This window comes from Chlamydomonas reinhardtii, chromosome 6 (assembly GCF_000002595.2).
Source record: "Chlamydomonas reinhardtii strain CC-503 cw92 mt+ chromosome 6, whole genome shotgun sequence".
Classification (NCBI taxonomy): domain Eukaryota; kingdom Viridiplantae; phylum Chlorophyta; class Chlorophyceae; order Chlamydomonadales; family Chlamydomonadaceae; genus Chlamydomonas; species Chlamydomonas reinhardtii.
This window is the reverse complement of record NC_057009.1, coordinates 657,144-669,319: the sequence shown is the minus strand read 5'-3', so window position 1 is coordinate 669,319 and position 12,176 is coordinate 657,144. Positions and strand designations below refer to the sequence as shown.

The 12,176-nt window shown below is 64.4% G+C and overlaps 2 protein-coding genes across 2 annotated transcripts in view; both read right to left on the bottom strand.

Annotated features, from left to right (window-relative positions):
* On the bottom strand, window positions 1–801 carry CHLRE_06g253903v5 (uncharacterized protein). Its single transcript, XM_043062658.1, has one exon. The coding sequence runs from the start codon at window positions 669–671 to the stop codon at window positions 426–428; it is 246 nt and encodes an 81-aa protein (XP_042923345.1). The 5' UTR covers window positions 672–801; the 3' UTR covers window positions 1–425.
* The window catches only part of CHLRE_06g253902v5 (uncharacterized protein), an 18,922-nt gene extending 13,111 nt beyond the window's left edge, over window positions 1–5,811 (bottom strand). The window contains exons 1-9 of the mRNA XM_043062657.1: window positions 5,512–5,811; window positions 4,545–5,186; window positions 3,713–4,357; window positions 2,745–3,536; window positions 2,568–2,636; window positions 2,139–2,354; window positions 1,843–2,003; window positions 1,019–1,709; window positions 270–895 (exon numbers count right to left, since the gene is read on the bottom strand). Of these exons, the coding sequence (XP_042923346.1) occupies window positions 1,616–1,709; window positions 1,843–2,003; window positions 2,139–2,354; window positions 2,568–2,636; window positions 2,745–3,536; window positions 3,713–4,357; window positions 4,545–5,186; window positions 5,512–5,634 (2,742 nt within the window). The 5' untranslated portion in view covers window positions 5,635–5,811 and the 3' untranslated portion in view covers window positions 270–895; window positions 1,019–1,615. The remainder of the gene's footprint in view (window positions 1–269; window positions 896–1,018; window positions 1,710–1,842; window positions 2,004–2,138; window positions 2,355–2,567; window positions 2,637–2,744; window positions 3,537–3,712; window positions 4,358–4,544; window positions 5,187–5,511) is intronic.
* Window positions 5,812–12,176: the final 6,365 nt, after the last annotated feature.

Genomic DNA, 12,176 nt, shown 5'->3' with positions numbered 1-12,176 from the left:
CCATGCGCACCACGCTTCCTGTTGTGTGTGGTTACAAGGTGATGAGCACGATGTGCGTTCCTGTCCTTGTAGAAACCGAGGCCCGGGCCGGGCCGGGGGGCCCTTATAACGCCTGCAACACAGTTTTTGGCCTTGCAATGGTGCGCAATGGGACAGAGGGGATGGGCCGAGGGGGCAAGCCGGGGTACTGCGTAGCGGTAGGGTTTGGCCCCCGAATGGGGGTGCTTCTGCTCCTGTGCTCCCAAACGGAATCTAGTAATGCGGCTAACCTGGCTGGGTCCGTATTCTGCATAACGGCCTGCATCCCGCCTGTACAATCAATCTCGCTACCCGAACGCAACTGGTCGTAGGCCGTACACCGCATGAGCACATGATCCTCATCTTCGACTTCATTTGCAACACATAACGGGCAAATCCTCTCCTCCCTAGGTCGTCCATAGGCGCGGTTGGCAGAAAGCGGCCAGCAGCATAGGCGGAACCTCATCAAGGCCTTGTGGTGCGCAACTGGTATAAAATGCTCTACTGTGCCCTTGCATGGTCAGTGGTGCCGCGCCTTCCGCACACAGCCCCATCCAATGCTTGTACTTGCTCATCTGCACGCCTGGTTGCTTGTTGTCTGATGGGAAAGTGCTTGGCTCAGACTGCAGCCGCTCATGCTTCCACGCCTTCATTAGACTCTCTCTAAAGGCGGATACGGTACGTCTGCCCAAGCCTGCGCTTGCCTCATCATCCTCAATCGGGATCGGCACGCTTCGACCAGACGCACTAACCCCTCAACACAGTGAGCAAAGGCTACACCAAACGGGATGCGTCTTCGTGCCATGCTAAAACTGCCCGCTATGCATGCAGCCGGTCTGTGCCTTACAAGTTACCGGTACAACACACGCATGCCAGCCTGCAATCAATTACGCCGGCAACCTATTGGGCATGAATCTACATGCTGTTCGATCAATGAGTGCTGCTGGTGCATATCAGGCCTAACCCAATGTGGGAGCTGAGCAGGTAGACAACATTTAACTAGGGATAAGCGCCTCCACACGGCAATGGCCCACAATAGACGATACACAACTTGGCACCAGGAGAACATCCATGTGAAGGGCAGCACGCTCTCCTTGCCCGCACATACTGGTTGCACACCCGCCACCCGCCATCAGCTTGCCACGCACATCCTACGCATCCCGTTTCGCTCAATCTCGGTAAGAGGTAGGCCCACAGTTGTACAAAGAAATAAAAGAAACGTAAGATGCAACTGTCCACAGCAATCATGCACTACCCCGCACATCGTTCCAACCGCGTTCAGCCCGCAAATGCACACACGCACCTAATCTACGTGATGAGCTGCGCAAAAGCACACAACTGCAGCAACCGTACACGCGCCTGGCCCTGTGCGGCAGCGCCCCTGCATGCAAACTGGCCGCAGCTCCGCTTGTGCGCTGACCGCATGCCGCGGGTGCATGATTCTATCTGACCTGCCTGAAAGCCCCGGCTTGTGCCACATGCAGCCCGCTCACGCCACCGCAACGGCCCGTGGTGCAATGGCGACCCGCCGCAATTGGATTGTCGCATCTGAAGCGAGACCTCAGCAGGCTACTCGGGCTGTTCCTTGGACTGATGCTCAGCGGGGTTGCCGGCCTGCGCTTTGTTGCCGTACTTTTATCTTGTACTTCTCCTTGAGTTTGTCCAGGAGGCCCTGGCGGGGCGTCTCAACCCTGCACACAGCGCAGGTAAGGACACACGGTAAGCACACTGCAGCAACTCGCTCGGTATAACCGGTACGTGACATCAGAGTGCACAGTACGTTTGTGCACAGCGTTTTGCCCTGGTCATTCAATCTAGCCTCACCGGTAAGACCCGTTGTTAACTTTGTTGCACGGGCAGTCCACATGGCACAGGAAGTGCTTCTCGAGCTCCTTCACCTTCTTCTGCACCTTTTTCTGCACCTCCTCCTCGGACATGCCCTCCGACATACCCTCCAATGCCTTCAATCCCTCCAGCGTGATGACCTGTGTGTGTGACAACCGGATAATCGGCAAGGTTAAGCGGCATTGTTAGAGTGCTATGTAGGTCTGGGGGCGGAGCACGTGTAAGTGGGTCTTCAGGCGCGCGCCCGTACACTCGTGCGCTCCAACAGCACTCACCCGGAGCTCGATCTCCTTGCCCTCATCAATGGCTGTCAGCCACGGCAGCATCTTCGACGACTCGCTGAATCCCGGGCCCTCTGCCAAATAGCGTGCTATCCGACTGCCCTTCACCCAGCCCCCAGACATGCCCACGTACACCACCCGGCCGCCTATCCGCCACAGGTACAGCAACGGGACGCCGCGAAGCTGCTTGACCTGCTTGTCGCGGGCCTCCTGCAGGGGCGCACAGGCAAATACACAAACACATACTGCGAGTTAGTCAGCCGCGACTGACAGGGGGCAGGGCAGCAGGGGCCGATGCCCAATCGGGCATGGCAAGGGCGCAGGACTGCAGCTGTGGTGCTGGACTGCCGGAGCCCACATTTGCTGGCAAGAACGGAGTCCCACTTAAAGGTCGGTCCGCCTCCATACCGCATGCGCACACACCTTGTCGGTGGCACGCATGCCACTCAGCGCGCCTGCTGACGGCTCTCCGTCAGTGTACTTGCTCCACACCTGTGTGTGCATGTATACGTGCGTCAAGGGCCAAACCTTGCGGACGGGCGACGTCTCCCAACAGGCTATGAGGGTTGCCGAGACCTGAAGTCACTGGTATTTACCCACCTCTAGCGGGTCGACCTTGAAGACCAGCCCGTTGCTGAAGTTCTTCACGGAGCCGTCGGCGTTGGGCGGCAGCCTCAGCTGCTCCGCGAGCATGTCAAACCTCAGCAGTCCCAGGCGCTCCGCCCACGGCTTGACATCCATCTCGCCGGCCTCACTGTCCTCCGGATCCGGGTCCCGCCCCCAGAAGTGCTCCATGACTGCATCGGCCAGCGTTTTCTGCCCGGCGGCCCGCAGCGCGGCCAGCAGTTCGTCGCTGTACCGACCCTGGGACAGCAGCTGCGAAACCTCCGGCCCCAGCATGTGCAGGTAGCGCGCGAGCCACGTGCTGTGCCCGTGCGCCTTGCACATGCACGTCAGGAACGCGTCCACCTGCTCCTCGCGCATCGCGCCCACGCGGAGCACGAGCTGCTTCCTGTCTGCCATGTACATGCGGCAGGTGCCATTGGCCGGCAGGAACTCGGACAGCCCCGCCGCCTGCAGCCAGGAGTACAGAAAGGTGTTCCAGCCCGGCGGCCTGGCCTCCAGCAGCTCCTTCACTATGGCGCGCCGGATGTGCAGAGCTAGCGGAGCCAGCGGCGGTATAGCTGCGCTGATGATCTCAGGCACGCAGCCCGGGACGGTGGCGGCGGGCTGGGAGCAGCCCGCCTTCGGCTCCGCGTACTCCACGCTGTGAGTACTGCTGCTCCTGCTGCTGCTACTCCTGCTCTTGTTGCGCGTGCTGCCACTCTCGGACACGCACCGGTTCCTGTGGCTGGTGGTGCGGGTGCGGGACAGATCCTTGTTGGCCGCCGCCTGCACAGTTGCACAGCATGGTGGATGGCATTGGCAAGGTTTAGATACGGTAGGAGTCAAAGCAGCATTTGTGGGTCAGCGCGTCCGCTGGCCCCCAGCAGCCACACCCCATGACTGCCACACCCCATGAATGCCACACCCCATGACTGTCACACCCATGACTGCCACGCACCCACCTTGCCGGTAACCTCGGTGCCCGTGAGCGCCGTGTAGACGCCACCATGACTGGCGGGGTTGTTGTTGGTGGTGGTGATGGTGGCGGTGGTGGCGGTGTTGCCGGCCGTACTGCCCTCAACGCACGCCGACTGGCGGCCCCTCACTTCCTGCGCCGCCGCCAGCTGCTCGTGGCCGCTGCCGGCCACAGCGTCAATCGCGGCGCGCCACTCCTCGAAGCTCCTGTCGCCCGCGCCGCCCGGCAGCAGCGCCGCCTGCAGCGCCTGCAGCTCAGCGGGCGATGTAAACAGCAGGAACCACAGCAGCAGTCCCGGCTGCGACTTCAGCGTGGCCCGCAGCCGCTCCAGCTTGGGGCCGGAGAGTGCCGCCACGTCGGCGGCGGTGTAGGCTTTGCCGTTGGCCGGCGCCACGCCCACGCCCTCCAGCAGCTTGCGCAGCTTGGAGCCCAGCAGCAGCTTCCGATTGTTGCCCTTGACGCTGCTGGATGCCACGGCTTGCACTAGCCCGCACAGGATGGCGTGCAGCTGGGCAGCGCTGCAGTGCGCCAGCAGCAGGCCGCAGCACACGGCGGCGGAGGAGATTTTGCCCGTGCTGGAGGTGGAGGTGGCGTCGGCCGGGAGCAGATCCTCCGGCAATGCAGCGGGCTTCTGTGAATGCACAGCAGTAGTGAGAGGCCGGGTCAGGCGAGGCGAGGACAAGCGCCAGAACACGCCGCTGTGGTTACATGCTTCAAAGCAGCATTTGTGGGTCAGCGCGTCCGCTGGCCCCCAGCAGCCACACCCCATGAATGCCACACCCCATGACTGTCACACCCCATGACTGCCACGCACCCACCTTGCCGGTAACCTCGGTGCCCGTGAGCGCCGTGTAGACGCCACCATGACTGGCGGGGTTGTTGTTGGTGGTGGTGATGGTGGCGGTGGTGGCGGTGTTGCCGGCCGTACTGCCCTCAACGCACGCCGACTGGCGGCCCCTCACTTCCTGCGCCGCCGCCAGCTGCTCGTGGCCGCTGCCGGCCACAGCGTCAATCGCGGCGCGCCACTCCTCGAAGCTCCTGTCGCCCGCGCCGCCCGGCAGCAGCGCCGCCTGCAGCGCCTGCAGCTTAGCGGGCGCGGTAAACAGCAGGAACCACAGCAGCAGTCCCGGCTGCGACTTCAGCGTGGCCCGCAGCCGCTCCAGCTTGGGGCCGGAGAGTGCCGCCACGTCGGCGGCGGTGTAGGCTTTGCCGTTGGCCGGCGCCACGCCCACGCCCTCCAGCAGCTTGCGCAGCTTGGAGCCCAGCAGCAGCTTCCGATTGTTGCCCTTGACGCTGCTGGATGCCACGGCTTGCACTAGCCCGCACAGGATGGCGTGCAGCTGGGCAGCGCTGCAGTGCGCCAGCAGGCCGCAGCACACGGCGGCGGAGGAGATTTTGCCCGTGCTGGAGGTGGAGGTGGCGTCGGCCGGGAGCAGATCCTCCGGCAATGCAGCGGGCTTCTGTGAATGCACAGCAGTAGTGAGAGGCCGGGTCAGGCGAGGCGAGGACAAGCGCCAGAACACGCCGCTGTGGTTACATGCTTCAAAGATGCAGGCGGCGGGCTGTCTGCGGACCACGCGCGGCCGTGTACGCTGCTGGGCAATGCTGGCCATGCGGTACCCCACAGACATGGCTGCAATGCGCCAACTGAATATTTGACAGCAGTGCAGGCATGGGCCAAGCTGCGCGTACAACACAGTATCATGCGTCTTAATTGTTGTGGCTCTGGCTTCTGGCCCCGTTACCTACATGTGCGTTGAACCGTTTGCACACCAACCCACTCACATCCGGCTGCTCCCGAGGGGTCTTGTCAGTGGCAGCAGCAGTGGCGCTGTGTCCCGCCCGAAGGCGCAGCCGATGGCGCCGCCGCAGGGCGATCTTGGGTGGGAGCACGACGGCCGCCGCCATGGATGGAACGGAAGCTGTCAGCGTGGTGGATCCTCGGCGTTGGGCCTTGGAGCCGCTGCGCCTGACACGGCGGGTGGGCCTGTTGGCGTCAGCTACTGCTGATGTGCATGTGGATGTGGAGGGCTGAAGGTCCTCACAGCTCGCACTCGCATCAGCAGAACGGCTCTGGCAGTCCGCGGCATGAAAACGTGGATCTTCAACAGCGGTGGTTGCCAACAGGCCGGCGGATACAGAGACGGTGGTGAGCGCGACGGCGGACACGGCGGAGGCGGCGAGCTTGACGGCAGGCTTCGAGGAGGCAGGGGCGGCGGTGGAAACGGCCACTATAAGGACGGGTTTGTGCGTTATGGCATGCGTTAGCATGCGTTAAGCATGGAAATTCCGCATGCGGCAAGCACGAAAAGTGCGTGCGGTACGCAGGAGGAAGCACACCGCTCGCATGCGTCAAGGACAAGCACTTACGTTAGCTAACGCATGGTAGTTGCCAGGACTTGCCGCGCCGCTCCCCTCTGGCTGGCACGCATGCGTATGCATGCTTAGCATACGCACGATTAAGCACAAATAAAGCAAAAATGCCGGTTGCTTAGAGCTCTACGCATTGTCTCACGCATGCGTCCCGCCTGTGCTTTACCTAAAGCAAGCTGCCACCCGGCGCTGTGTGCGTCCCGCCCGATACTGTGCGCGTCCCGCACGGCACATATAATGGGGCACATGAGGCACCTGCAGCTCTCTTGATGTGTTACAGTTCATGCATCTGCGCTCCGACACGTGCCCCTCGTACTGGTGTCGTGGTGTGCCAAAATGGTGCAAGTCCGCACGGCTCTCCCGCCCGCTCCGTCCACACGACCCGCAACCCACCACGTGCTGCACGCACACATTCTGCAAGGCCTACGATTGCTACAAAACACTTAACGTACAGACCAGGCATACTCAGGGTCTCGAGGCAAGTGTGAAGGCAACCGATACGGATCCCCTGCCAGCACTACACCCAGCCACCCGGGCGCCCGGAGCGTGAGGAATGCGCATCAGCAAACTTCCAGCCAGCCAGCAACTTGTCGGTACAGTAACTCCGGCGTTCGACCAGCCATGCACTCCTGCTCTGCCGCTGCAAACTGTTTGCTGTCTGCTTGGGGTATGGGCGTCAGCTGCACCCTATGGGACCTCGCCAACCTGCCTGAACCCTGTCCCATCACACACCCAGCCACCCGCCGATCACACCATAACACCATGCGCGCACAGCGCCGCCTGCCAATTCCGCTGCCGCCACCTGAAGTCTGCCGCTTGCCGCTAGCCGCCTCCGTACTTGAGCTCGGCCTGCATGGTGTTTGGGGTAAGTTGGTCAGTGCATGGTGGTACTAGGTACACGCAGGGCCTAGACCGCATTCGGTCCCCTAGAACTAACTTCCCATGTACGTCATTCAAATCCTATCATTCATCCTATTATGAGTTGTGTAGCAATTTCCGATCAAACTTGCCTGGTGAGGGTTAGAAGGGCCACGCATTTACGCGCGCTGCGCCCCGAGTCGAATTCCAGTGCCGGACCTGAGGGGACAAGGGGAGGGGGAGGGGGGAGCTTCACACTCTGCATCTCTGCTTATGCTCTTACAACTTCGTCCATACTGCGCATGGATGCTAGCTCGCTTGACCCCCTGAATTTGTTGTCGCTTGTCGACCCCTTGAAATGGCTGTCGCTTTGTGTCCTGACCTGCCTCACCTGGCACTGTTGATTCCAGACTTGGTCTCTGATGCTTGATTTACATCCTGTAACAGCAGCGTCAAGACCTGGCTTAGTTGTAGACCCGGTCAACGAGGGTCCGACACCCCCTGCGACAGCGCAGCCCAGCCCCAGCACCAGCAGCTCATAAAATACCTTCCAAAGATTGATGCCAGGGCTTAGCAGGACTTGAAGACTCGCCCTGTAGACTTGAGCGCCAACTTTGAAAGCAAGTCCATTGCCGACTGGCAGAGGACCACGAAGTCTCTACATGGTGCTGAACGATAGGTACGTAGCTACATGTGACAAAGACAGGTTGCTTGAAGAGAAGTGAAGAAGTGAACTAGAAATATATGAGCCCCATGCAGCCCCATGCAACAAGGAACGCGCTCCATGCTGGGTCTTGATTTGCTGTGCATGCTCCGGTCAGACCTTCAATTAATCTACAGCAGGCCGGTACGTCAGTCTTCAGCGCCGGTCCGGGCACGGGTCTCGCCTCCGCCTGCGCCTCCGCGGCTTGTGCTTAGGGAACCACCTGGAGCTGGATACCGGCTTTCTCGGCTTCGCATGGTTCGTCTTTACAGCTTTCTCGATAACGGGGAAAGCCTCACATGCACACGCACCTCCGCTCATGCCCACCGCCGCATGAAGGAAGGCCGGGGGAGGCCTGGTGCGCCGGGCTGGATACGGGGTGCACACGCAACCTCCGCTCACGCCCACCGCCGCATGAAGACACGCCGGGGAAACGCCTGGTGCGCCGGGCTGGATACGGTGTAGAGCTCCCATGCACACGCACCTCCGCTCACGCCCACCGCCGCATGAAGACACGCCGGGGGAACGCCTGGTGCGCCGGGCTGGATACGGTGTAGAGCTCCCATGCACACGCACCTCCGCTCACGCCCACCGCCGCATGAAGACACGCCGGGGGAACGCCTGGTGCGCCGGGCTGGATACGGTGTAGAGCTCCCATGCACACGCACCTCCGCTCACGCCCACCGCCGCATGAAGACACGCCGGGGGAACGCCTGGTGCGCCGGGCTGGATACGGTGTAAGGCTCCCATGCACACGCACCTCCGCTCACGTCCACCGCCGCATGAAGACACGCCGGGGGAACGCCTGGTGCGCCGGGCTGGATACGGTGTAGGGCTCCCATGCACACGCACCTCCGCTCATGCCCGCCGCCGCATGAAGACACGCCGGGGGAACGCCTGGTGCGCCGGGCTGGATACGGTGTAGGGCTCCCATGCACACGCACCTCCGCTCACGCCCACCGCCGCATGAAGACACGCCGGGGGAACGCCTGGTGCGCCGGGCTGGATACGGTGTAGGGCTCCCATGCACACGCACCTCCGCTCATGCCCGCCGCCGCATGAAGACACGCCGGGGGAACGCCTGGTGCGCCGGGCTGGATACGGTGTAGGGCTCCCATGCACACGCACCTCCGCTCACGCCCACCGCCGTATGAAGACACGCCGGGGGAACGCCTGGTGCGCCGGGCTGGATACGGTGTAAGGCTCACATGCACACGCACCTCCGCTCATTCGTTTCCGCAACACTCGTCATTAACACCGCCGCATGAAGGAAAGCCGGGGGAACGCCTGGTGCGCCAGGCTGGATACGGTGTAAGGCTCACATGCACACGCACCTCCGCTCACGCCCACCGCCGCATGAAGACACGCCGGGGGAACGCCTGGTGCGCCGGGCTGGATACGGTGTAAGGCTCACATGCACACGCACCTCCGCTCACGCCCACCGCCGCATGAAGACACGCCGGGGGAACGCCTGGTGCGCCGGGCTGGATACGGTGTAGGGCTCCCATGCACACGCACCTCCGCTCACGCCCACCGCCGCATGAAGACACGCCGGGGGAACGCCTGGTGCGCCGGGCTGGATACGGTGTAAGGCTCACATGCACACGTACCTCCGCTCATGCCCACCGCCGTATGAAGGAAAGCCGGGGGAACGCCTGGTGCGCCGGGCTGGATACAATGTAGGGCTCCTTTGAGCACGCACCTCCGCTCACGCCCACCGCCGCATGAAGACACGCCGGGGGAACGCCTGGTGCGCCGGGCTGGATACGGTGTAGGGCTCCCATGCACACGCACCTCCGCTCACGCCCACCGCCGCATGAAGACACGCCGGGGGAACGCCTGGTGCGCCGGGCTGGATACGGTGTAAGGCTCACATGCACACGTACCTCCGCTCATGCCCACCGCCGCATGAAGGAAAGCCGGGGGAACGCCTGGTGCGCCGGGCTGGATACGGTGTAGGGCTCCTATGAGCACGCACCTCCGCTCACGCCCACCGCCGCATGAAGACACGCCGGGGGAACGCCTGGTGCGCCGGGCTGGATACGGGGTAAGGCTCACATGCACACGGTCACCGTGGTTCTGCCCGACACTGTCAATAAAGGTGCTGACAAGCACCGGTTTGGTTTCGGCTCCATCGCGGCTGCTTGGCACAATCACCGCCACGTGCCGCAGCAACCCCGGCCGCTGCCGTTTACCCCGCCCATGCCTCCCGCTCCCGTGCAGATCCCGGGCTGATAGCAGCGCGCAGCAGCGGCAGTCGCCAGCCTTCTTCCCCACCAGCGGCCGCGCAACCTGTGACTGCTGGCCATGGGCAGCCGCGGCAGCCACAGCCTCTGCCGCGGCTGCTTGTAACAGTCATCGCCACGCACCGCCGCAACCCCGGCCGCTCCCGTTTACCCCGCCCATGCCTCCCGCTCCCGTGCAGCTTCCGGGCTGATAGCAGCGCGCAGCAGCGGCAATCGCCAGCCTTCCTCCCCACCAGCGGCCGCGCAACCGGTGACTGCTGGCCATGCGCAGCCGCGGCAGCTACAGCCTCTGCCGCGACTGCTTGGAACAGTCACCGCCACGCGCCGCCGCAACCCCGGCCGCTCCCCCCGTTTACCCTGCTCATGCCTCCCGCTCCCGTGCAGCTTCCGGGCTGATAGCAGCGCGCAGCAGCGGCAGTCGCCAGCCTTCTTCCCCACCAGCGGCCGCGCAACCGGTGACTGCTGGCCATGGGCAGCCGCGGCAGCCACAGCCTCTGCCGCGGTTGCTTGGAACAGTCATCGCCACGCGCCGCCGCAACCCCGGCCGCTCCCCCCGTTTACCCTGCTCATGCCTCCCGCTCCCGTTCAGATTCCGGGCTGATAGCAGCGCGCAGCAGCGGCAGTCGCCAGCCTCCCTCCCCACCAGCGGCCGCGCAACCGGTGACTGCTGGCCATGCGCAGCCGCGGCAGCCACAGCCTCTGCCGCGGCTGCTGGGAACAGTCACCGCCACGCACCGCCGCAACCCCGGCCGCTCCCGTTTACCCCGCCCATGCCTCCCGCTCCCGTGCAGCTTCCGGGCTGATAGCAGCGCGCAGCAGCGGCAGTCGCCAGCCTTCCTCCCCACCAGCGGCCGCGCAACCGGTGACTGCTGGCCATGCGCAGCCGCGGCAGCCACAGCCTCTGCCGCGGCTGCTTGGAACAGTCATCGCCACGCGCCGCCGCAACCCCGGCCGCTCCCGTTTACCCCGCCCATGCCTCCCGCTCCCGTGCAGCTTCCGGGCTGATAGCAGCGCGCAGCAGCGGCAGTCGCCAGCCTTCCTCCCCACCAGCGGCCGCGTAACCGGTGACTGCTGGCCATGGGCAGCCGCGGCAGCCACAGCCTCTGCCGCGGCTGCTTGGAACAGTCATCGCCACGCACCGCCGCAACCCCGGCCGCTCCCGCCCATGCCTCCCGCTCCCGTGCAGCTTCCGGGCTGATAGCAGCGCACAGCAGCGGCAGTCGCCAGCCTTCCTCCCCACCAGCGGCCGCGCAACCGGTGACTGCTGGCCATGCGCAGCCGCGGCAGCCACAGCCTCTGCCGCGGCTGCTTGGAACAGTCATCGCCACGCGCCGCCGCAACCCCGGCCGCTCCCGTTTACCCCGCCCATGCCTCCCGCTCCCGTGCAGCTTCCGGGCTGATAGCAGCGCGCAGCAGCGGCAGTCGCCAGCCTTCCTCCCCACCAGCGGCCGCGTAACCGGTGACTGCTGGCCATGGGCAGCCGCGGCAGCCACAGCCTCTGCCGCGGCTGCTTGGAACAGTCATCGCCACGCACCGCCGCAACCCCGGCCGCTCCCGCCCATGCCTCCCGCTCCCGTGCAGCTTCCGGGCTGATAGCAGCGCGCAGCAGCGGCAGTCGCCAGCCTTCTTCCCCACCAGCGGCCGCGCAACCGGTGACTGCTGGCCATGGGCAGCCGCGGCAGCCACAGCCTCTGCCGCGGCTGCTTGGAACAGTCATCGCCACGCACCGCCGCAACCCCGGCCGCTCCCGCCCATGCCTCCCGCTCCCGTGCAGCTTCCGGGCTGATAGCAGCGCGCAGCAGCGGCAGTCGCCAGCCTTCCTCCCCACCAGCGGCCGCGCAACCGGTGACTGCTGGCCATGCGCAGCCGCGGCAGCCACAGCCTCTGCTGCGGCTGCTTGGAACAGTCACCGCCACGCGCCGCCGCAACCCCGGCCGCTCCCCCCGTTTACCCTGCTCATGCCTCCCGCTCCCGTTCAGATTCCGGGCTGATAGCAGCGCGCAGCAGCGGCAGTCGCCAGCCTTCTTCCCCACCAGCGGCCGCGCAACCGGTGACTGCTGGCCATGCGCAGCCGCGGCAGCCACAGCCTCTGCCGCGGCTGCTTGGAACAGTCATCGCCACGCGCCGCCGCAACCCCGGCCGCTCCCCCCGTTTACCCTGCTCATGCCTCCCGCTCCCGTGCAGCTTCCGGGCTGATAGCAGCGCGCAGCAGCGGCAGTCACCAGCCTTCCTCCCCACCAGCGGCCGCGCAACCGGTGACTGCTGGCCAT

Excerpts from the sequence above, each read along its gene's own strand:
- CHLRE_06g253903v5 (XM_043062658.1), bottom strand. The coding sequence starts at position 671 with ATGAAGGCGTGGAAGCATGAGCGGCTGCAGTCTGAGCCAAGCACTTTC.